The sequence below is a fragment of the Euleptes europaea genome, chromosome 12 (genome assembly GCF_029931775.1).
Source record: "Euleptes europaea isolate rEulEur1 chromosome 12, rEulEur1.hap1, whole genome shotgun sequence".
Lineage (NCBI taxonomy): Eukaryota > Metazoa > Chordata > Lepidosauria > Squamata > Sphaerodactylidae > Euleptes > Euleptes europaea.
In genome coordinates this window covers 67,435,980-67,462,189 of record NC_079323.1, presented here as the reverse complement: position 1 = coordinate 67,462,189, position 26,210 = coordinate 67,435,980, and the positions used below count along the sequence as shown (strand labels likewise).

The 26,210-nt window shown below is 42.1% G+C and overlaps 1 protein-coding gene across 5 annotated transcripts in view; it reads left to right on the top strand.

The window, feature by feature from the left end:
- The window catches only part of KDM6A (lysine demethylase 6A), a 334,756-nt gene that overhangs the window by 161,879 nt on the left and 146,667 nt on the right, over positions 1–26,210 (top strand). For all 5 annotated transcript variants that reach the window (XM_056858360.1, XM_056858359.1, XM_056858358.1 and 2 more), the window contains 3 exons: positions 14,828–14,882; positions 17,203–17,237; positions 21,322–21,415. In XM_056858360.1, the coding sequence (XP_056714338.1) occupies positions 14,828–14,882; positions 17,203–17,237; positions 21,322–21,415 (184 nt within the window). The remainder of the gene's footprint in view (positions 1–14,827; positions 14,883–17,202; positions 17,238–21,321; positions 21,416–26,210) is intronic.

The following is a 26,210-nucleotide window of genomic DNA, read 5'->3' as shown; positions in this document are numbered from 1 at the left end:
GGACAATCCAAAAAAGGATATGGGACAGTGATTTAAGGTAAAATTTGAAGAAGTCTGTAAATTCTTTTAAAGGTGGGAAATAACTTTCATGCTTTGATCAGCTTTAACACAAAGAAACTTCAAGTAGTAGTCTTAATACTGGACAGATATTCAGTTAGGCAATTTGAGTAGAATCATAGAGTTGGAAGGGACCACCAGGGTCATCTAGTCCAATCCCTTGCACAATGCAGGAATTTCACAATTACCTCCCCACCACACCCCCAGTGACCCCTACTTTTCTGAGGAAAAGTAGGAATTGAGCAGTTCTGCCCTCTCTTCATCTTGTCATGGGCCCTGTCTTGGGAACTGAGGACTCGGAGGACTCTGAAGCTGAAGTGGAGGAACAGGTTGCCTCTGGGCCTTCAGTACCTCCATTGCAGTCAGTAGAACAGGAGCCTGAAACAACTCAGCAGGAACCACAGCTAAGCAGAGAGATGGAACAAGGGCAGACAGACGCTACTCTTCCCCCAACCCCTGCAGCGGAAGCTGAGAATGGCAGCCCTCCAAGCTCACCTGAACCTGCTAGGCATATCAGGACTCGGCAGCGTGTGATTTTGCAGGGTAAAAGGAGAAGTGCTCGCTTGGAGAGACTAAGCAGACAGAGAACTGGTGCTGAGTCGTTTCAGGATGAAGCCTAGCTTGGAAGTGCACTGACTGATAACGGCAGTGCAGGCATGCTTTCACTTTGCGGAAGCAACCATGCAGTTTCTCTGTGTTCCTGCTACCGCTCATGATTGATCTTTCCGGCCATGGACTCCTGCCTGCTTTGGCGACACCTCTGACTTCTGACCTTGGTAGATAGCATAATCTTTGTTGCCTGCTCCGAAAGGGGCTAGATACCTCCCGCACGTCTGAGGACTGCGGGCACCGCCCAGCCCTTGGCCTATGCTGGCACACATCTGTTACAATTTCACTTAACTGTCCCCGCAATGGGCTTATCTTGTCTTTTTATTTTTACCCATAGACTCTCGACTGAACTTCCATGCTCAGATTCATGTATTTCTTCACAGGTATACACACCTGTGACATATAATGCTACTCCTCCCCCTTCCTTATCTATCCCTTTTAAACAAGTTGTACCCCTCAATCGTAATATTCCAATCGTGAGTGATATCCCACCAAGTTTCAGTAATGAGTATTAGGTCAAAATCCCCTTCTTGTATTAGGGCTTTGAGTTCCTCCTGCTTGTTTCCCATACTCTTCTCATTAGTGTACAGACATCGAAATCCATGATTTATGTGCCCCGAGTTTTTTGTTTCTGTACTTACCCGCGAGTTTATGTTTCCTCGCATACATGGCACTCCCCGCAAATCTTTATTGTTCTCATATCCAGTTATTGTCATCATACGAAGCTTTAAGTTTTTGTTTCGCTCCCCAGTAGGATTTAGTTTAAAGCCCTCCTTATCAGGTTTGCAAGGTTTTCACCAAACATCTGTCTTTGGCCTTGTGTTGTTCAACATCTTTATAAATGATTTGGATGATGGAATACAGGGAATGCTTATTAAGTTTGCAGATCATACTAAATTGGGAGGGGTAGCAAAAAGGGTAGAAGACAGAGCCAGGATACATGGTGATTTTGACAGGCTGGAGAATTGGGCTAAAATTAATAAAATGCACTTCAACAAAGATAAATGTAAAGTTCTGCATTTAGGCAGGAAAAATCAAATGCATAATTATAGGATGGGCAAACTTGTCTTAGCAGTAGTGTGTGCGAAAAGGATCTTGGGGTCTTAGTAGACCAAACACTGAACATGAGTCAGCAGTGTGATACAGTAGCTAAAAAGGCAAATGCGATCTTTGGCTGTATAGTGTCCAGATCACATGAAGTGATGGTATGGCTTTACTCTGCTCTGGTTAGACCTCACCTAGAGTATTGTGTTCAGTTTGAAACACCACAATTTCAGAAGGATGTAGACAAGCTGGAACATGTCCAGAGGAGGGCAACAAAGATGTTGAGGGGCCTGGAGACCAAGTCCTATGAGGAAAGTTTGAAGGAGCTGGGTACGTTTAGCCTGAAGAGGAGAAGACTGAGAGGGGATATGATAACCATATTCAAGTACTTGAAGGGCTGTCATATAGAGGACAGTGCCGAGTTGTTTTCTGTTGCCCCAGAAGGTCTGACCAGAACCAACGGGTTGAAATTAAATCAAGAGAGTTTCCATCTAAACATTAGGAAGAATTTTCTAACAGAGCAGTTCCTCAGTGGAGCAGGCTTCCTCGGGAGGTGGTAAACTCTCCTTCCCTGGAGATTTTTAAGCAGAGGCTAGATGACCATCTGTCAGCAATGCTGATTCTCTGACCTTAGGCAGATCATGAGAAGGAGGGCACCTTGGCCATCTTCTGGGCATGGATTAGGGGTCACAGGATGTGGTGGGGAGGTAGTTGTGAATTTCCTGCATTGTTCAGGGGGTTGGACTAGATGACCCTGGTCGTCCCTTCCAACTCTATGATTCTATGTATATTGCTTTGGGTCGATAAAGGTAGGGTAGAAATTGGTGAGAAGGGCAGGATAGAAATGAAGTCAGTAAATATCCTGTTCTGCTGTGAAGTCAGTAAATATCCTGTCCTATTTCTTCTGCTGTGGAATTCCAGGCAATAATATGCTGGGTTCGTTTTCATGGCTTCCGTGAAAGGCCAGCCACGGAGAAGATTTACAAGCTTCTTAGAAGAGTTAGCTTCCTTGGAGCATTCCCCTCGCTTCGTCCGTGACCAAGCCCTAACAGCTTTTCCTGCCCAATGGTCATGTGACAGGGGGAGCACTCTTCCCTCAGTTATTTTTCTGACGCCTTGGAGAGAACACACAGCTTCGATTAGTCCGTATACTTACCGTGTGGTGATCCTTCGAGAGTCTCGTTGGTCTTCAATTTCACGGTTGGTGTACTTGATCCTAGAAAAGAAAGAGAGAAGAGAATTAGTTAATTATGGTTCTCTTCAAAAAATGCCGTACTTGTGGCACTAAGATGGCAAAAGTCAATGAGCATCTCGATTGCCTCATCTGCCTAGGAGAGGGGCACATCGTTTCAGCCTGCAGTGTGTGTGCCCGGTTTACTCAGAAGTGCCGACAGGATAGGGCTAAAAAGTTTTAAGCAGTGCTCTATGAGCAATCTTTATTCCCACTAGGAATGGGGGAGAGGGTGGCTTCACTGGGTTCTCCAGCCTCAGTGGCTTCCCACCCCAAGAGGGCCCTGCAGGAGCCTCAAAAGGAGCAGAGAGCCACCTCTGAACCTCCATCCAAGAAACATAACAATAAGAAGACGAGGTCATCATCTTCTCCAAAATTAAGAGGGGCGCCCCTTACAGAGGGGGCGGAGAGTCACAAGCCGCTCGAGGTTGAGGCAGCGAAGTCGACACAATCGGCTCCGAGCCCGTTCGGCGTCGATCACTGTTGCCGAAGCCTTCAGCGTCAACAGAATGCAACCCCCCTATGGAGCCGAGGAAATCTCCATCGCCTTGGCACTGGTCCCCATCAAGGAAGGGTGCGCAGTCCCCAAGGAAGAGGTCTGTGTCACCGTACCTGAAGCAAGCCGCGGCAGGGGCTGCAACTTGGGAAAGAGGCCGGGAAGGGCCATGCCCGCAGAGTACGGCAGTACCTGCTTTAGGGCGACCTTGTACCCCATCGCCCTTGGGGGTCGAGCTGTAATTCTCCTCCTCGGATGAGGAGGGCGTTGATATACCCAAGATTATCTCGTCGGGAGACTAGGGTCCCTCTACCAGCCCCAGGGTCGATCCAAGATCTCGACATCGATACCTGGGCTGGATGCCGTATGCTTATGGATCCCCAGAGTATGGATATATAGATGTTAGACCCCACGACATCGACCCGCGATTTGGGGGCTGGGGTGAGGTCTTGCCACCATTCATTGCGCCTGGCGCCAATTATGGTCGTCCCGAGGTCAGTCATCATCGACGTCGAGACGATGACACAGAACGGTCGACGTTGATGGTTCGGCATCGAGAGGGAGACCTCGTCGCCGATCAGCCGTCGACGTCAAAGCAATCGGGACCTGACCAATTGACGACAGCACCGTTCCTGAGGCAAGTGTCTCCGGACATAGAAGAAGGTGAGATAGCTTCCAAGTTGGGCTCGGAAGATACATCGCTGCCTTCTCCAGGCGATGCAGTGGGGGATCCCACACCTTTCTCTCCCACAGAGGATTTGAAATTGTTCTTGGAGCAGATTTTGCTCATGGCAAAGGCTCTGAATATAGATGCTGTCCAGTCTGACTCCAGACCTGAGGACCCTATTATGCGGGTTCTCTACAGTGCAGATTCTGGTCCACCTAAACTGCATTAGGGATGTGATCTCGGTGGGTTGGCAAAAACCTGCCTCTGTGGTGGCATCCATTAAAAAAATAGAAAACCTATATAAGGTGGCTGAGGAGGGTTCTGAATTTCTACACAAACACTCTCAAGCTAACTCTATTGTCACAGAGGTTCTCTCCGCAAGGTACAAATCTGGCTCACATTGAGCCCCATTAGACAAGGAGGGCAGGAAGTTGGACTGGGCCGCAAGCTGTACTCCTTGGGGCTGTACTCCTTGGGGCTGTACTCCTTGGGGCTAGAATCTCTAATTTTGGAGCCCTAATGGGGAGATATCAGATGGCCCTCTGGGATAGGACTTCAGAACTGTTGGAGTCGCTCCCAGAAGAGAAAAAGACCGTACTTAAGGTCCTCCAATTAGAGGGACAAAGACTGGGGAGGCATCAGTTCGCCGCCTCCTGTCACATGGCTGATTGCTCGGGCAGAGCCATGGTCTCGAGTATTGTTTTAAGACGTCACTCTTGGCACAGATCTTCCTCCTTGTCAGCAGATGTCAAGGCTAGGGTGGAGGACCTCCCCTTTGCCACAGATGTCTTGTTCATTGTTCTTTGAGCAGACGGACGAAATTCTGCACAATCTGAGAAAGCAGAAGGCCACTTCTAAGTCCCTGGGGGTTATCCAGCAGTCCACTCCATCGTTTAGACCTAGATCTTACCACAAACAAGGGTACTACCAGAATAGGCCTTTAGGGGCTCGTCATGGAGTTACCAACAATCACAACCTCGTCCCTACTCTAACCCAGCCCAGGGTAGAAGGTTTACACCACGGGGCAAGGGGAAGAGAGGGGCTTACTCCCCTAATGACCAGACCCAAAAAAAGGGGTCAGCATGACTAAGTTTAATGTCTGATGCTGCAATGTTTCTGCAACGTTTATGTTGTTTCTTCAGTAAATGGTTACACATTTTGTCTGACTCGTGGGTCTTAAATATAGTTCAACATGGCTATTTTATTGTGTTCCACTCGACCCCGCGATGCTCACTCCCGCCTTCGCATAGGGTCCAGGACCCCTCCAAGCTCAGTAGGGTGAGACCCTACTACAGAAAGGTGCTATTATGGTTGTCCTGCCCAACCAATGTCAGATGGGTTTTTACTCACGATACTTCCTGATTAACAAAAAGGACGAAAGCAAATGTCCTATTCTAGATCTCAGGGGCCTGAACAAGTTTGTACATGTGCAGCGTTTCAGGATGTTGTCCCTACATGACCTCTTGCCACTACTGACAGAACGTATGTGGTTTTCGGTCTTAGACCTTAAGGATGCCTACTTCCACGTGGCAATTCATAGGGATTGTAGGATGTTCCTAAGGTTCACTTGCGATGGGAGAGTGTACGAGTTCACGGTGTTGCCTTTTGGCCTTGCCACAGCGCCTAGGGTTTTCACTAAGGTGGTATCGGAGATTATAGGATCCCGAGCCACCAAGGGTAGCACCATATACCCATATTTAGACGATTGGCTTATAGTGGGCAGGTCTGAACATGACTTGTCCTGTTCTATTCAGCTGATTACACATACTCTGGAAGAACTGGGAATGGTCATTAATTATGACAAGTCTAGGTTGGTCCCTACTAAGGTGGTGGACTTCATAGGGGCTGTGCTGGATGCACCAAGGAATTCGGCCTTCCTCCCCATTGCCAGGGTAAGAGCGATACAGAAAATGTCTCACTGATTCACATCACAGCGTTTCCAAAGAGCAGTCACGATTCAAAAACTATTGGGCCTGATGTCATCTACCATGGCTGTGGTACCTTACGCTAGATTAAGGATGAGACCTCTGCAGAATTGGTTCCTTAGGGCATTCAGCATGAATGTTGACCCGCAATGGGAAAAGCTACCCATACCAAGGAGTGTGCTTAGATCTCTGGGCTGGTGGGTACAGGAGCATAACCTGCTTGCAGGAGTCCCGTTTGGGATACAAGGACACGACATACAAGTGTTTACAGATGCCTCCCTAGGGGGTTGGGGGGCACACTGCGGTCCAATAGTAGCCAAGGGGCGATGGACAATGGCCCATGCGTCCCTTCACATTAACATTCTGGAAATGAAGGCAGTTAGCAACGCCCTTGTTTCTTTTGCAGACGTCCTTCAGAACAGATCCGTCCTCGTCGCAACAGACAACATGATGGCAAAGTTCTATACCAACAAGCAAGGGGGCACCAACTCCCTAGCTCTGTGCAATGAGGCTACTCGCATTTGGAAGTGGGCTATCTCCCACAGGGTTGCCATCTCAATGATCCATGTAGCTGGCCTGTCGAACTACACAGCAGATGCCCTCAGCCGGGATGTTTCGGTGGACCACAAGTGGTCCATCCGTCACTCTTTCATCCACCCTATTTTTGACACCTGGGGGTGGCCACAGATAGACCTTTTTGCCACATCCCAAAACACGAAGTGTACCCTTTTCTGTTTCAGAGCGGGAGCAGACCCCAAGTCTCCGGGAGACACTTTTCAGCTGCAGTGGTCTCACCACCTGTTGTATGCCTTCCCACCCATCCCCCTTCTCCCAAGGGTGATGGGGAAAGCCTTCAAGGACAAGGTGAAAATGTTAATAGTGGCCCCATTCTGGCCAAAGCGCCTCTGGTTCCCAGCTCTGTGGAGCATGTCAAAAGGCAAATTCATCAGGTTTCCGGAGTCACCGCCCCTTCTGCACAGGGGTTGTGTCCAGCACCACAGCTCCCAAGTGCTCCACCTAATTGCTTGGAGGGTCACATGGTAACGGGTTGGCCGGACAGGGTTACCCAGGTTTTGGTAGTGGCTTGTAAACCATCTAGGAGATGCTCATATGGTTTAAAATGGGAAAAAATGTGAAATGGGCTGTGGATAAGGGCAGAGTGCCCCAACAGTGTCCCATACCCTTAGTTTTTGAGTATTTGTTGTCCCTCAAGGATGCTGGCCTGTCTAATTCATCCGTTAAGGTGTACCTGGCAGCAATATCAGCCTTTCATGATGGGGTTAATTCTGCCTCCCTCTTCTTTAACAAACTAAGTAAGAAGTTCTTGAAGGGGCTGGATAACTTATATCCGCCAGTGAAGGCCCCGGTACATCAGTGGAGCCTCTCACTGGTCTTGACCCACCTGATAGCCAAGCCCTTTGAGCCTCTTGTGATTTCCAATTCCTGTCGTATAAGATGGCATTTCTGATTGCTATCACGTCCTCACGTGGGGTCAGTGATCTGAGGGCTCTTAGATTCGACCCCCCCCCCCTTCACTAGGATTTTTCCTAACAGGGTAGTGTTGAGGCCCAGTCTGTCGTACCTGCTCAAGGTAGTGTCCAAATTTCATTTGTCGCAAGACATCACCCTGCCTATTTTCTTCCCTAACCCGGAGGCACAGGCTGATAGATGCATTCACTAGATGTACACAGAGCACTGCTGTTTTATTTGAAAAGAACCAAGACATTTAGACTGGACAATAACCTTTTTATTTTTTTTAGAGGTCCTAACAAAGGGAAAGCAGTGTCCACGCAGTCCTTATCGAGGTGGATTGTCTTGGCAATCAGGTTGGCACACCTTGCTGTAGGAGTAGAGTGTCCGTTACACCTTCATGCCCACTCCACTAGGGCAATGGCTGCATCAGCAGCGTTCTCCATCCTCAGTATTCAGGAGATCTGCAAAGCAGTGACATGGTCCACACCTGTCACATTTATTCGCCACTATGCAATTGATGTTGACTTCAGGTCCGAGGCAGCTGTGGGGAGAGCTGTGTTGAACAGGTTATTTCAATGACCAGCTCACTCCCACCACCCAAGTGGGACTGCACAGAAGCCATGAAAACGAAAAACAGTGTTGCACTTACCTCTAACTGTTGTTCATTGAGTGGTTTTCCGTGCAGGCACACATCCCTCCCTCCTTCCCCGCAGTGGGCTGTCACCATAAGAGTGTGCACTCCCCGCGGCGGTGAATGGAGAACTGAGGGAAGAGTGCTCCCCCCCGTCACGTGACCATTGGGCTGGAAAAGCCGTTAGGGCTTGGTCATGGACGGGGGGAGGTGAGCGCTCCAAGGGAGCGAACTCTTCTTAGAAGCTTGTAAATCTTCTCCGTGGCTGGCCTGCGCAAGCACAGTCCCATGTGTGCCTGCACGGAAGACCACTCAACGAACAACAGTTACAGGTAAGTGCAACACTGTTTTTTCCAAGAGATTTCCTTTTTTTTTTTTTTTTGAAAAATTTTATTGGTTTTTATAATATAAATTTTCCATGTTAACAAACAACAATAAAAGTAATATAAAAAACTAAATCATAAGTAATGTTGTTATAATTATTTAAATGTTAAATAAAAATAAAAAATAAAGGAAAATTTATTGACTTCCCCATCACCTCCGTCTGCCTCTTAATAAAGTATTCTATCCCATCGTGATATGGTCTGATCTTAATTATTCTTATATCTCAATTAAGTTTCAATCACAATATACTATTAAAATAATTGATTACACTTCTTTATGTTAGCAATGTCATCTAGATCAGATTAAAAGGTACTCTTCCATTTTCCCCAGTCCTAATTCATATTCACAATATTTCATCCAAGCCTCCCATTCCCCCATAAATTGAACATTGTCTTTTTGATTTAAAGTAGCTGTAAGTTTTGCCATTTCCACCAGTTCAAACATTTTCATAATCCAGCCTTTTTTCCCAGGAGTGTCTGCCCCTTTCCATTTTGCTGCATAAAGCAGTCTTGCAGCTGTTGTTGCATAAATCAAAAAAGTCCTTTGTATTAACAAATCATCAGGTATCATACTTAATAGCATCATTTCTGGTGTTTTGGGTATATTTTTTTGTACTATTAGTCTTAATTCATTATAAATCATATCCCAAAAATCCTTAGCTTTATCACAAGTCCACCACATATGATAAAAAGAACCAACTTCTTTATTACATTTCCAACATTTAGGGGATGTCACTTTGTAAATCCTTGCAATCTTCTTAGGTGTTAAATGCCATCTGTACATCATTTTGTAGATATTTTCTCGAATTGACTGCTCATTTATTCCTTTCAGGTCTTTCACCCATAGTCTTTCCCATTTGTTTAGGGCAATATCATGTCCCACAGTTTGAGCCCAATTAATCATTGTTGGTTTGATTATTTCCTGCTCACAATAAATTGTTAAAAGAAGATTATACATTTTAGAAATCAGTTGAGTGTTATTATCTAATAGCATCCTGTGAAAAGGCGATTTTTCTTTAGAGAATCCATTCTTCATGTCTTGTGTAAATACTGATTTAATTTGATGATGTTGAAGCCATTGTAAATTGTCTTTAAGTAACTGAAAGTCTTTTAGTGAGCTTTTCTTTCCTTCCCAGTTAATTAACTCTTGGTAGGTGATAAATTTGTCCAATCTAAGTGGGCGTAATGTCAACATTTCTTGAGGTGATATCCACATCGGTGTTACTGGTTCAAGAATATGTTTATATCTCATACAAATATGAAATAAGGAGGACCTGATTATATGGTTACGAAATGATGCTTGTATCTTAATTTTACCATACCACAAATAGCCATGCCATCCACTTATATTGTTAAAACCTTCAAGATCTAACAAACGCAAATTAGATAAGTTCATCCAGTCCTTTAGCCATACTAAAGCGGCCGCTTCAGCATAGAGTTGAAAGTTAGGTAATGCTAAGCCTCCTCTAACTTTAGAGTCCACCAAGTGTTTATAAGCAATCCTCAGCTTTTTCCCTTGCCAGATGAAATTTAATACGTCTTTCCTCCAAGTATCAAAGTATTTAACATGTGATATTATAGGCAAATTTTGGAATAAGAAAAGCATCCTTGGTAAAATATTCATTTGGACTGTTGATATACGTCCCAAAAGTGACAGTTTTTTATTTGACCAAATGATCATGTCAGTTTTTATTTTGTCCCATAATTTAAGATAGTTATTAGTTATCAATTCTTTATTCTTTGCAGAGATCCAGATTCCCAAATATTTGACCATATTAGCCTTCTCCCAACCTGTATATGATATAAATTCCTGTTGTTCTGTTTCTGATAAGTTCTTAAATATTGTCTTTGTTTTTTCTTGGTTAACTTTAAATCCCGATCCATTTCCAAAATCGTCCAAAGTTTCCAGCAATATCTTCATTGATTGTGTTGGGTTCTCCAAAATTAACAGAAGATCATCCGCGAATGCTCTCAATTTGAATTCATGTTTTTTAATTTTTAATCCGCGAATGACCTCCATACTCCTTAGCTTACAGCATAGTGATTCCAACACCAACAAAAATAATAATGGAGACAGGGGACATCCTTGTCTGGTTCCTTTCTTAATTGAACAATTATCAGACATCGATTAGTTCACCAAGATTTTTGCCTGTTGGGATGTGTATATGGCCGATATACCTCTCAAGAAACGGTCTCCAAAATTTAATTTTTCCAATATCTTTTTCATAAAGTCCCAGGAGACCATATCAAAAGCTTTCTCTGCATCCAAAAATACAAAGGCCGCCGTTTGTTGAATATTCTGGTCATAATATTCCAATGAGTCTAATAAAACTCTTATATTATCTTTAATTTGCCTTCCTGGAATTTTCCAAGAGGTTTCCCATCCAGGCACTGATCAGGCTCAGACCTTCTTAGCTTCAGCACAGTTGTTGCGCCATGTTCTTCCCCAACATGGCACAGGACTATTTTCAGGCGCCCTGGAGCTTTATTTCCCAGACTGTAGCAAAGCATCAAGAGAGATTCTCTGTCTGGTTGTCCTTTGCTGGTTTGGCCAACTCAGAACACATGGCATGGCACCAGTACAGAGCACAAGAAATGTGGAAGGGGAGAAGGAAAGCCTTGGTTTCTTACGTTATTTACTCTTCCCTGATCTGTATGAACTAGACAGGCAGGTGCTAAAATAACAGAAATTCGAAATTATTAATGGATTTGAAGAGGGTATTTGTTTTCATTATAACACCAAAGTTTAATTAAAACGACTTTTTCATTTAGTAATTTGTTTCTTTAAAATCCACATCTGCATTCCCTTCTCAAAATCTTGGCTATGTTAAAATTTCACAGTCATTTTCTTTGGCTGTTTCATTGCACCATTAATAATGACTTTTCCCAACAAAATTATTACCCAAATATTTTCACTATACTTACATGAGTGGAATATTGCAGGTATGGAAAGAACATTTGGTCTGAGCTTGTGCTCATGTTGACCGGATATGTTTCATTCATATTATGTAAATAAAGTGCCCTGTTCACCTTCTTTTGTCCTGTTCATTTAGTAGGTTTTTCTGTTCTGATTGTGCATGGAAGGGTGAAAGAGAGTGTTTGTGCCTTACAATTCTCCTTTCTTAAAATAAAATAAAAAGATGAATTCCAATTTTGAAGGGCTCTAGAGAATAAACTAATAAATTGATTTAACAGCGTGTGCTGCACATCCTCCCACCCTTGCCCTCGGTATGCCTGTCAGATGGAGCCTTGGCTGTCTGCCAGCACTTTGATTATGCAAGGCTTTCCATGTCCTAGTTGTTGGAACAAAAGACTGTTCTCAGGATAAGGCATCACACCTAGGTCACACAGAAAAACCATCTCCAAGAGTTGAACTCAACCAGGATAAGACTTTTCCATTGTGGTAAGTTCATGTCAAAAATGGCCAGGTTTTTAAAGATTTTTTTTTACATCTAATGCTGACTTTTTGAACTATCATTGGGAAATCATGCATCACCACTTTAGAGATAAAGAAAATATTAAAATTCCAGAGCATGTAGTTTATGTGCACTTAGAAAAGTGTCTGGAAAGCATTCTAAATAACTGCTGCTGTTATATGAATGGTGTTTTTGAAGTATCTTGAAAAGAAGTTGCAGAATTAGAGAGTAACTGAAAATTAGAGAATTCTAGCCCTGAGCAGATTGTTAAACGTGCAACGTCAAAGAGATAGTTTGTCTACATATGGGAATGTTAGTGTCTTGGATACCCAAGAACTGCACATTCATCTCTGTAAAGGTCACATCAGCAACTTTTACCACAATCATATCAGCTGTCAAATGCTTTGACAAAGAAAAATTTCCTGATTAAATGTGAAATCATAGTTCCTAACAAATCAAACTATGTTCTTCTCTTTGCCTGCTGTGTTCTGATTTCCTAGCTAAATCTTGTTACTAATGATTTGAATTTCTGTGGATGGATGTCTGCCTTGAGGTATTGTATGTCATCTCTGAATTGCAGTGGCCTCTCCTGCATAATAGCTATTTCACACAGCAGTAGCCAGCTTCAGTGCTGCAATATTTGTAGGAGGTGCAGATGGTTGCTTGCTTTGGGTTGCTGCAGAGATTTGGAGCTGAATATTTAATGTGATGATTTGTAGCTTATAATGCCGGAGACAGCAGATAGTCAGTTGCATTTTGACAAAGAACTTTTGTTCTTTTTTATTATTGAATACCTCAGAAGGAGAATCTGTTCTAAATGCATCTGGATTTCCAGGATTGTTCTACATATATATGATAATTTGTGTGTGTATGTGTGCTCAGACAAATACAGGTGTTTTCTTAGTATTACCTGCATTCATGCTCTTGGTTGGCTGAATAGTTTTACCGTGTGCGGTACTAAAAGATCTTGGACAACTTTTACATTTTGTAATCTTGGTGTTTTGGGATTTTAGAACTGTGTGCAACAAAGTGGTGTGGTAAGATTCACTAATTAATAGAATATTCTTGTTTAGAAATGGGTTTGTGCATTTTATTAGTAACTCATTATAGAAATATGAAAGAGCCATTTTTAATTCTAATTGCTTATCTAGATGTTTAGATCTGTGCTGTGTTTTTTGTGATTTTTATTGCTATAGTAAGGTGCTAGTGAGTACAATAAGAGTTGTTATTTTATTACATAAATCTATGTATTCATTTTACAGGCCTCTGTACAGAAATGTAGATCTTTCCTATTAAGAAAAAAAAACCAGTTCTCTTGTTTACTACAGGTTTAAGAATATGTTGTTGCTATAGGTGAATTAGCCAGTAAGATATTTTGGGGTATAAAGTATATTGCAGTTTTAGTTACTGAGGTAGAAGACATCAGTTAATATATAATGGTTAACATTTGTGTGTTGGCAAAACTAAAAAGTTTATATATGTATTTTTTAAAGAAATAATGCAAAACGGTCTTGTTAGAGATTTAGTTGTAGAGGTAAGATTGTTACCGAGGAATGAAGCTGTTTGTGCCTGAACAAATATGAAGTACTGTTGTTTTTGTAAGACTGTCCAATATATTGATTGCTATAACACCTTTAGAAAAAAAAATCTTGGTTTGCATTTTTGTAGATTGTTTTGATAAAATCAACATGTTAATAATGTTAATGAAAACTTTTTAAATACCTGATGGTAGTGTTTCATTTATGACAGAAGCAAGGGCACACTTACAATATAAAATATTAGCATGTTTGATGTTTTAGTAATCATGCCAATAAATAAGCTTATGAATGAATGAATGAAATGAAAATATTAGCATGTTAGAATTCCAATAGAGTGTGTTTCAGTTACTTACCCTGAACCTTAAATTAATTAGTGTAATTAGTTGTTGCTATTTTTCTTCTGACTTGTATTGAAGGTGGCAGCATACCTTCAGTTGTTGCTGCACTAACTATGTTAGGTATTGATGTGTAGTTTTATTATTGAGGATGATATGTAACATTTTAAAATGTCTCGAAATCTAAATATTCTTGTGGATTATAAAAACCGTAATCTGGAATTATCTACTCTTAATTCATGTGATATTTTGGAATAATGTCATGTGTATTTCCAAAGCTTGTCTGATTATTAAACCAGGCTGTGGTGTGAAACCATGCATACTGTGAAAGCATTCCCATGCTCCTTAAGGGTATGAGGTTTCCCCCATTCTATACCATGGGGTGTTTCTGTGTTTTTAGATATTAATCAACTGCATAGGTGGAACTGGGTATATATATGGATTACTGTTCATATAGAAAAATTTGGCAGATTTTAGGACACGTGATACCCCTTCCAGGGGATGAAACTTCAGAAATTGGTTATCAGTCCTCAGCCACTGGTATTTATAAAATTAGCCATTTCCTCTTTCAATCTTACACATTTCAGAAAACACGAATGCAATGTAACCTATTCTGTGTTGCAATTGCTTTTGTGGGCTTTCATTTATTTTGTATGAGTAGATAACATAAACATGATAACATAAACAAAATAATGGCAGCCCTTCAGATTTTATTTTTTTCCCCACATTAATTTTTCATTTCTGTCATGTTTCTTTGTTTACAGTGCTGGTGGTAGTTCAGATAATTTGTCTAGAAAGAAAGGTTATGTATTAATTTATTATAGATTATCTACCTTCATCTACAGTTAATTTCAATCGTTTGATGTACACTAGATCATATTATCAAGGTATTTTATCCTAAAGAAAATGCATGCTCTGCTGTCTTTTAAAAAACCATTTTAATATGTGTACTAGTTTTCCAATGAGGGGGGAAACTTAATATATTTAAGTGAGTTGTATGATTTCTCTGTTCTCTTTTGCAGCATTTTCAGTTAGCTTTGGTTGACTGCAATCCTTGCACTTTGTCTAACGCTGAAAGTAAGTAGTTCAAAGGCTTGTCATGTCTTTATTTGTTCTAGTTACTTTTTAGATTTATTTAAGCATCTCTACCAACTTTTTCTACCAATATTGGCACCCAAGGTAGCTTGCAAATGTACAGAATCATTTCAAAGCCAAAGAATTAATGTTTAAAAGGTTTAAAATAGAGCTACAAGTAGAATAATTTGGAAGACTGTAGGATAAAGCTTCCAAATGTTTCATCAAGATAGCTCTGCTTCTGCTAAGGCAGCACGTAGGGTTGCCAGCTCTGAGTTGGGAAATACCTGGAGATTTGGGGGGTGGAGCATGAGGGAAGTTTGGGGAGGGAGGGGTTTGGGGAGGAAAGAGACTTCAGTGGGGTATAATGCCATAGAGGCCACCTTCCAAAGAGGCCATTTTCTCCAGGTGAACTGATCTCTGTCTCCTGTAGATCAATTGTAATAGCAGGAGATCTCCAGGCACCACCTGGAGGGTGGCAACCCTAGCTGCAAGTCTATGGTTAATAAGGCCTCCTACTGCAGAAATAGTTGCCAAGCACTCTTGGTAGTAGGTGTCAACAATTATCGGGGTAGGACTTCTACCAGGCCACCATTAAGGCTGCTCCTTTTCCTTCTGTATCACTGGTAGAGTGTGGTGGTAGAAAGTGTTGTCAAGTCACAGCTGATTTATGGCGATCCCGTAGGGTTTTCAAGGCAAGAGACTGTTTGGAGATGGTTTGCCTTTGCCTGCCTCCGCATGGGCTGAGAGAATTCTGAGATAACTGTGACTGGCCCAAGGTCACCCAGCAGGCTTCATGTGGAAGAGTGCCGCTCTTAACCACACCACCACAATGGCTCTCTACTGCTGGAGTACTGGGAGAAAAAAAGCTGACAAATCTCAGATGGTTCTACCTCTGCCATGGTCCCATAGTAATTTCTGTGTTCTATATAGCACTTCATATAGTGATATTAAAGTATAAGTAATATTTCTAAATATACCATAAAAGCAAAAACTGATTCAGAGCAAGAACTCAAATTCAAGTTTTTTTCTTGAAGCCTTTTAAGGCTAAATTTTTATGGATAACAACTGGATTCCACAAATAAAACTGAAATAGCATGGCTTAATTTCAACTAGATAGTCTTATAGAAGAATACCAAGAGGATACCAGTGAGAAACTGTGAGGTGTGGGAAATAGTCTCCCTCCTCCTCTACTTTCTCATCCCTTATCCCCAACTCTCACATGCTCATTGCCTTGAAGTCCTAATTGGGCAGAAAGGGGGGATACAAATGTTTTATAAATGTTTTAAAAACTTTTAATAAAATGTCATTTTGCTTGAAGCCCTTATTTGCTGTCTTGTAGCCCCTTCATTGTATGTTGCACCTTCTTGTGTACGTTTCCCCCCTAAGCTGAACACACACACACACACACCCCAATACCCTTCCAGCCATTGTTTTCTTCCTTTGTCCAATTGCCTATCGTTCTGCCCAGGTTTTTCCTTATCCTTCTGCCCAGGTTTTTCCTTACTTTTTAAACTCTTGCTGCACAGACATCACTTTCTTGTAGCTTTTAACACTCACTAATTTTTAAGCTGTTTGTATTTTTATGCACATTAGAAAGTTTTGTAAGGTTTGCAAGAGGTACAAAATAGACCTTTCCTCTCCCCAGGTTGCCCCCTCTTGCAGATTGCTTTATCTTCATTGTGGGATCACCCATCAGCATTATATATATGATTTCAGTGTCTTCTGAGATAAAGCTGCTTTGAACTGCGTGCTTTAACATGGTAGAAGATCCGAAGAGCTACTTCAGCCATGTCTAATGGATTTTTTTGCTTTTTGAGCAGCATATCCGCACGCCAATTCATAAACTGAATGGTGACATGCAGCTAGCTTTGGCTGATTATTTTGAATCAGAATACAGTTCCTTACAATTCCTCACTTTTGCCCATTGTCTCTCCTGGTTCTTTCTTAAGCCCCTGCCTATCTATCTGGCTTTTTTTCTTGTTCTTCCATGGATCTATCCAGTGGTATACTAAGGCAATGTAAATGATTTTTTTCTTCTCTATTTTTACCTTCCCAGTAACTTTGTGAGGTAGTAAGCTTCATGGGTACATGCATGCAACCACAGTTTTTTGAGGTTTATGAGAGGGTTTGAGTCTGTGGCCATTTGAACCTCCTTTTTGTATAAAGGATGGGGGCATCTGTTGTCTGTATTTTTCTATAAGGCATTGTCCAGTATAATGTCCATACAGAGAGATATAAGGTTATAAATAGAAGCACATACACAACTTTGTATTTGTTTCCCTTGAACTTACTATTCCTTATATCTTCCCTACTTTTATAGTTCGGTTTCACATTGCCCACTTGTATGAAACCCAGGTAAGTGTTATGCACGCTTTGGTGGTTAAATCTAAGTTGGCATGAAATCTTGTAGACAGTAGGGCCAAGCTGAAGAGAGTGATTTTTTAAAAAATATTTGCCACCGTTGAGAGGTTTCTCCTCTTTCCAGCAACTTTTCATTGATTGCTTTGAAATGGTACAGAAGTGTTGCTCTTGTTCTAATGGTCTATGCTTGTCCTCCTTGGTGTCATCACATAGCCAGATCCAGCATAATTCCATCTACTCAGGGATCAATGATTGGCTGAGATCACTCTGGATAGGAGAAAGAAACTCTCACAAAGTTTCACCCCTTGGAAAATCTCTGCCAAAGCAAGAACAGATAGGCGGTGGAAACAAGGCAGCAAACAGGATCAAAAAAGTTAAAGGTTCTCTGTTTTAAGGTTGGGTGGGAGATATTCTTTTTGCCCCAACAGCCCTACAACCCTACAAATCACACAACACAAGCCTTTATTGGCATATAAAAGGAAGAACATACATTTGGGTAAAACTGAGTACAATTAAATAAAATGGGATAAAACCATCCCAAATCAGCCATTAAGGAAAGCTACACACCATTCACGATACCTGATTGCTAGCTGTAAGAACCTTGCCACTGATTCAATTATTTTTGGGGTTTGGGTGGTCATAAAATAGGATGTTCTTATTTCACCAGAGAGCCATTCCCTGTTTACGAACAGTGGGTCCATGAATTGGGATGGGCTACAAGCATAAAAGCAACAATTGAAAAGGACATGCACAAGGGATTCAATTTCACCATTCCCGCAGGGGCAAACTCTGTCCGCAAATGGGATTTTATTAAATCTTCCATATAGCAAGGCGGAGGGTAGTGCGTTTAGCCTGGCAAGCATATATGCTGTACGCTGTTGCGGTGCAGTTAGACATGTAAAATATAGTGCTATATGTTGTCTATCTGGCCAAGGCTCCCAACTCAAGGAGGAACATCTACTACTTGCATGGCTTCTAAGTTCCTGCATTTCTATGTCTAAAAGTCTATGTCTGATCACATCAACGCTGACTTTTCTGTGAGGTAATACAGGGAACCTAAAAAAATTCCTATTGATCTAATTTTTTCTCAATATGTCTTATCCATATGGATGACACTACAAATGACAATCCATATGGATGACTGTACAAATCAAAATGAGAAAGTGTTCAGTATAGCTCCAAAAGCAAACATTCTTAAATCATAATCTGGGGTTTCCTTCATATGGAAACAGTTTTTTTTTTGGGGGGGGGACTGCCCTCCCTCTGTTTTGGTATATAATTATGTAACTGGAGGCACAATACAGAACTTTTCTATATTTCTCTTGAAACAAGAATGAGAACCACCATTTTTGTGTTTTTTTACTGTTCTGCATTAATTTTATGTGGAAAATGCAAACATTTTGTTTACTCTGTATTCCATACAGTAGGTAGTATTGGGCAGGGGAAAAATTGAAAGATTTCTCTAACAGGATTCCCCCTCCAGGATTCCATGAGCTATTGGGGGCTTCTACAAACTGATTCTCTTCCCCACCCTTAATTTATTCAGCTGCTCTCAGCATTCTTTGTCATTTAGAGCATGCTCTGTTCTCATCAGGCAATTTCAGGAGTTTTCTTTTGGTTAATTTACAGACATGTTTTGCAGGCATGGGGAGTCCCTAAAGTACATAAAATCCCCCCACTTGCCTCACTTTGCTATTAAATATTGTGATTTTTTAAAAATCAAATCAAATCTAGCATACGGTTTGCTCCAAAATTATTTAATTATATCATGTTTTTAAAGAGGGTATGCAGTGCATTGGGGCAAAAATGTAAACCTCTGTCAGCCTGAAAAATCATTATACTAATAGAATGAGTATTGTTCTCATAATACTTGTTTGTGTTACCTTTTCCCCCTCATTTACTTGTGGCTTCCTAATTCAGTAAGTTCCCAGATGAATGACTAGATCTAGCTGTCTGTGATGACTTAGCCAGCCTCCTGGCCATATCAGGCACATAATAAAGTTGTATGATCAGTTCAGTACTCGCAATGCTGCTCTAAAAGGCAGATATTGTTAGACAACTTGCAAGTGTTTGCTGCACAACAACCTTAAGAACATAAGAACATAAGAAAGGATCAGACCAAGGCCCATCAAGTCCAGCAGTCTGTTCACACAGTGGCCAACCAGGTGCCTCTAGGAAGCCACTAACAAGACGAGTGCAGCAGCACCATCCTGCCTGTGTTCCACCGCACCCAAAATAATAGGCATGCTCCTCTGATACCTATGTATGCAGCATGACCAGCATCCATTCTAACTAACAGCCATGAATACCCCTCTCCTCCATGAATATGTCCACTCCCCTCTTAAAGCCCTTCAAGCTGGCAGCCATTACCACATCCTGGGGCAGGGAGTTCCACAATTTAACTATGCGTTGTATGAAAAAATACTTCCTTTTATCTGTTTTGAATCTCTCACCCTTCAGCTTTAGCAGATAACCCCGTCTTCTAGTATTATGGGAGAGGGAGAAAAACTTCTCCCTGTCCACTCTCTCCAAACCATGCATAATTTTATAGACCTCTATCATGTCTCCCCTTAGCCGCCGCCTTTCCAAGCTAAACAGCCCTAAGCTTTTTAACTGCTCCTCATAGGGTAGTTGCTCTAGTCCCCTAATCATTTTGGTTGCTCTTTTCTGCACCTTCTCAAGCTCTGTAATATCCTTTTTTAGGTGTGGTGACCAGAACTGTACACAGTATTCCAAGTGTGGTCTCACCATAGATTTGTACAAGGGCAGTATGATATCAGCAGTTTTATTCTCTATTCCTCATCTAATTATGACCAGCCTGGAATTGGCCTTTTTTACAGCAGCCGCACACTCATCTTCATTGAGCTATCCACTATCACCCCAAGATCCCTTTCTTGGTCTGTTGCTGCCAGCACAGATCCCATCAGTGTATATGTGAAGTTGGGATTTTTTGTCCCAATATGCATCACTTTACACTTACATTGAATCTCATTTGCCATTTTAATGCCCATTCTTCCAGTATGCAGAGATCCTTCTGGAGTTCTTCACAGTCTGATTTTGTTTTAACCACCCTAAATAATTTGGTGTCATCTGCAAACTTAGCTACTTCTCGGTTTAACCCCAACTCCAGGTCATTGATGAACAGGTTGAAAAGCTCCGGTCCCAACACAGATCCCTGAGGCACCCCACTGCTCACATCCCGCCATTGTGAGAACTGACCATTGATTCCTACTCTCTGCTTCCTATTTTTCAGCCAGCTCTCAATCCATAAGAGGACTTGTCCTCTTATCCCATGACTATGAAGTTTGCTTAGCAGTCTTTGGTGGGGGACTTTGTCAAAAGTTTTTTGGAAATCCAAATACACAATATCCACAGGCTCATTCCTGTCCACATGCTTATTGACGCTTTCAAAAAACTCTAATAGGTTAGTGAGACAGGATCTACCCTTACAGAAGCCATGTTGAGTTTTGCCCAGCAGACCTTGCCCTTCTAAAACCTTCTTAAATCTCAACTTTAAAGAGGGGGAAATAGTGCCCTCACACACTTCCTTCCCATACTTTTCTCTATTGATCTTTATGTGCTTTGTAAAAGAGTTAATTAATCCTAGTGTGTAGAGTACTAATACAGAAAACGAAAGTGCTTTAGCATCCCTTGACAATTAGTTGAACTGAATAGCATTATCTCTAGTGCCCTATTTAATGGATCTCATTGATTCCCTTTGCACTTTTTTTCTTTAACAACCTATATCAATAATGTCTCCACTTTGGAGTAAAGTTTGGACTTTCTGAATTTATGAGATGAACATCACAGTCATTAGCACAGTAGAGCATCCCAAATATAGCAGAATAAACGGTCACATTCAGCAAAATCAAGAGAAATGATAGACCACTAGATAGATCACTAGATTAAAGTCTGAATTGACAGTTCTTTTTGCTCTTAATTGCACTGATGTTGGTATTCTATTGGTGAAAGCTGTAGTGTGAAAGCTGTCATTAATGTTCACTTTGTTTTTAATTACAATGCTGCCAATCTGCATTTATAAGTTAAAGTTGTAATTTGTGTTTTGCTCTTGTTTAAGAGAAAATATCACTCTGCAAAGGAAGCTTATGAACAACTTTTACAGACTGAAAATCTTCCTGCACAAGTGAAAGCAACGGTGTTACAGCAGTTAGGTATGTAAAAGATTGGGCAGAAGCAATAAATATAAGAGATGTTTATGTTTTTTGTTTGTCCTCTTGGATTGACAGGACATTTTAATATATCAAGTATTCTAAACTACCCCAACTCAAAATATCATAAGTTTCTATTGGAGGGGTATAGGTCCCAATCTAAGCATTGGTGGCCAATGACAGAGGTTTTGCTTGTATTTATTACCATCTCTGTTAACCTACTCTTCTATGAAATGTTCAAAATAAAGTTAGCATTCAAAGTAAGTAAATATGAAACCTAATTGCTTTAGCTGCCATTTAGTTTGTTACCACTGTTAGAATTTTATCTTTCCTTATCCTTGAGGCTCAAGATATAAGCTAAGGCATAATTATAAATTCATAGGACTGTAGAAGATAATTACCCCCCTCTCCCCGGAATAATAATTGGCATTACTTAGAAGCAGCTATCACTGTGATTACTGGTTCCTTAGCAGAGTACCACTAACAGCAGTTTGCTGGCTGGCAGGATAGCAGAATTAAACCCTTTCTATCTGTGCCCATTTGGCTGGGTGAAGCAAAATTGAGACTCCTACTGCATACTTGCTTGTTAAAGATGGCTTAAAAGAAGGAGGTGGAGCTTTTCTCAGTTCTTCTTTTGTTAGCTGGTATTTATAGAGTAGTGGGGCTGGATAGATGTAATATCAGCTCCTTCAGTATGGAGCTTCTGGTTAGCAGCATCATGTTCTATAAGCATACCTTTAACGGTGTATTTTCAAAATCTGTGTCTATTTGCTTCATTTATCACTGAGATTCAAAGTGAATTACATAAATTAAAAACAAACTCCCCAATACAATTATTCTGCAGCAATCAACAGTGTAATACAACGGGATTTCAAAATCAGAGCAATGTACTGAACAGTATACTACCCAAAATAAAATAATTCGTACAACAAACAATGGAACAAAACTGAATTACAGAATTAGAGTAACAATGTGGTATGTACAACAAACAAAGTGATGAAAAATCCCTGAAAATTTCAGTCGTGAACTGTGATCCTATTTCCTTTATAAAAAGCCTGTCTTGAACAATTCTGTGGAATGATAGACGTGTGGGGGAGCCTTCCTGAGCTCATCGGATAGGAATGTTCCACCAGGATGGAGCCATAACAGAGAGTGCTTGGGTACAAGCTTCTATGGATATTACCCATTTGCAGGGTGGCACCTACAGAAGGCTTTGCTCAAGTGAGTGGCACATATTGGGAGGGGAATTCCTGTAGATATATAGAGTGGCTGTTGTGAGGATAAAATGGAAGAAGGGATACCAATGTTGTAAACTGCTTTGAGTCCTCATTGGGGTGACAAGAAGGGTATAAATGTCTAAATAATTAATCAACAAAAATAGCCACGGCAGTATATAAAAAGGAATACACAATTTATAATATTTTTTTAAGCAGTCTTTAAAGAAAAAGATCTGGAACTGAGTAAAAACAGTAGTCAGCTGGAAATAAAAAATGAGGGCACAATGAGGAAAACAAAACAAAACTACTTTTTGCTAGACACCCACATCAATGAGATTATCTTCATCTAAGGCAGGGGTGGGGAACGTCAGGCCCGGGTGCCGTTTAAGGCCCGCGGAATCATTTGGTCTGGCCCTTCGTGAGTCCTGGCAGATTTCTAGCTCAAAAGGATCTAAGACTGGCGATCCACCCCCTCCCACGGACAGGAATAGCCTCTATTCAAGACGGATGTGAGTTTGTTTTGCCAAGAAAAGGAACCTTTTTTCCCCCTTGCAGAAGAGTTGTTATCAATGGAGCTGCTAGGACCGCCCAAGACACTGTGTTAACCCTTTCCCACCCAGACCGTGCAGAAACGTATTCCCTCTGTACTACAAGAGGGCTGGGGGTGGAAGTGGCGACAATGGAGGGGTTAAATTTTTAAGTTGATAATTTTGTATGGCCCGTGAATGATGTTATAAATATCCAAATGGCCCTTGGCGGAAAAAAGGTTCCCCACCCCTGATCTAAGGTACAGAAGAGAAGATACTAAGCATAGAGAATGTAGGGAGTGAGTTCCACATAGGATATCACCACAGAGAAGGCCCTGCCACAGCCAGCAATCTATTTTATTTCAGAACAGACACACACACAGCAGGGTTTCCCAAGATTATTTCATCTGCCAAGTTCACATGGGAGCAATTCAAATACTGTGGTTGCAAAACATTCAAGAGTTTTAAATGTAAGAACTAGTGCTGGAATTGTGCTTCAGAATTTACTGGCCAGTGAGGTTCTTTGAGAACTGCCAAATAAGTTTCCAATATGTAATTCCGGTCAGCAGCCTTGCTGCTGCATTGTAGACCAGTTATAGTTTATGGATCATATCCAGAGGCAGTCCCACATAGAACTTGTTCCAGTAGTGTAATATAGTTGTGGTCAGAACATGGATAGCTATGGGCATATCTTGCTAGGGATGCATACTCCGATATATGCAGTCCAAATGTATATTTCTGGAAATATTCTGGGGCAGTATTTTAAGACTCCCAGGCTTGTTTCTTTCCCCTTTAACAGGTTTCCTAGTCAATGGGTTAGCAGCTTGCAGCTGGCGCAAGCCAGGCGCACAACCCAACAGAGCTGTAGGTCTGGCTGGCCCGTTATCATTCCCTTCCTCCTTTGTGGGGACGGGGACCTTTTCATGGGCTTTTTTCCCTCCCAGTCCATACCTTTACAAGTAGGAATGCTGGGGGCATCTTGTTCAGGGGCCCAACGAGGTCCAGTTGACTTGAAACTTGGGTGAAACTTAGTAGACAGGCAGCACTAGCACCCCTGCAATTTTGGCATCATTTGGTTGAAAAACAGCCACTCCAGCAAATGATGCCAAAAAAAATCCCCATAGGAAATAATGGGACCCAAATTATTCTTGAATCCTGCGGAAAACCTGAATCCCAAAATGATACCAGGGACCTGTATTTATACCCTTCCTGAAATCCAAATCTTTTTTAAAAATTATGTCCTTAGATCTTGTTTTCCAAAAAGTGGCACAGGTATAAGCGTAAACTATGGGAGGGGGGCTAAGGGGCTCGAGCCCCCCCCCCCGGGCAACCAGTGCAGACATGAAGGGCTCAGTTACAATAGCAGCTGAAGCACAGTTCATCCTACTTTCCTGTTGTATCATATTACAGTTTCCATGATTCTTTGGGGCTTTGTTCCTGTTTGGTAGAATGTATTTATGTGTTTATTAAGAATTTATACACTGCCTTAAAAGACCTGTTCCTATGTCCCAAACAAAGGATCTTGCCACTGAACTCTGCAGGTTTGTTCTCACCCACAACTATTTCAGGTTTGGTGAGGAGTTATACCTTCATATCAGTGGCATAGCCATGGGCACCCACATGGCTCCACAGTATGCCAACATTTTCATGGTAGATCTAGAACAGCATTTTCTGAACTCCTACCAATTGGCACCTCTCCTTTACTTGAGATTCGTTGATGACATTTTCTTTGTCTGGACTCATGGCAAAGAAGCCCTCAAAAGATTTCACCAGGCTTTCAACAACTTCCATCCCACCTTCAATCTAACTATGAATTTTATCTGAACAAGAGATAAACCTCCTGGACACCACAGTACAGATTCACAAGGGAAGTACAAGCACTACATTATACTGGAAACTGATAGATCAGCAAACATATCTACATGCCTCCAAATACCACCCCAATCATATCAAACAGTCCATTGTCTATAGCCAAGTCCTACGCTATAGTTGCATCTGCTCCAATCTCTCAGACATAGATACTCACTTTAAGGAGCCACAGTGAGCATTTTTGCAACTACAGTATCCTGCTGATATAGTTAAAAAGATGATTGGAAAGGCCAGAATGATACCCAGGCACACCTTGCTACAAGACAAACCCAAAGAAAATGACAGCAGAACATCTCTGGTGGTCACATACAACTCACAACTCAAACCATTCCAACATATTATTAACGACCTACAACCAATGCTGGATTGTAAAACTTCTCTCTTCAGAGAAGAGAGCTTCTAATGTGACGGAAAGCACCCATGAATCAACATGGCGCTCTTTGGGGCCAACAGGGCGCTGCTCCGGGAAAGGAGCTCCGCTGGTGGGGGAGCATTTTCTCTTTCCTCCCTCCGCATGGCCGGTCGCTCTTTACTGCCCCTTCAGCTTGACAGCTGCATTCGGAGCAGGCGTATCAACATGTTGGTGTCAGGGGCTGATGACGCAGGTGCCCCTGCATCACCCTGCCCCCGTCACCTATAAAAAGCCACCACACCCAGCCAGCCGGCCTGTTTTGGCCTGGTCATGGTGAACCCCACCCACCCTCCCTCTGTTCATGGTTTTCTTGCTTTGCTTTCATCACAGACTGGGTGGGTTTTGGCATTGGGACTGATCCAATTGGGGGAAGATGCGCCTGTGTGCCTGCCTTCCCTTGTTTGGGGACCCCCTTAGGGGGTCTTGGGATGGAGTACATCATTGATGCCCAGCTCGGGGGCTGTTCATAGCTCCACTCCCAGGTGGTATAGGTTCCACTCAGAGATTCACGTCCTGTGGAGCCACCTAGATGCCACTCCGGTTGCTACCCCAACAGGCGGGTTGGGGTCTGTTATCGATACATCGAACGGTCGATCTATCGATCTATCGGATGACAGGGTGGTCAGCTGATATGTGGATCCGTCCCTATGTGTCATGAGTCAGCCTGCAAAGACCTCCTCTGATGAAGGGGAAATAGAAGCCAGAACAGAGGGACATCCTCAGGCAGAAGTCCCACAGGAACAACCACAGGGCCTACAGCCTGCCAGAATAGA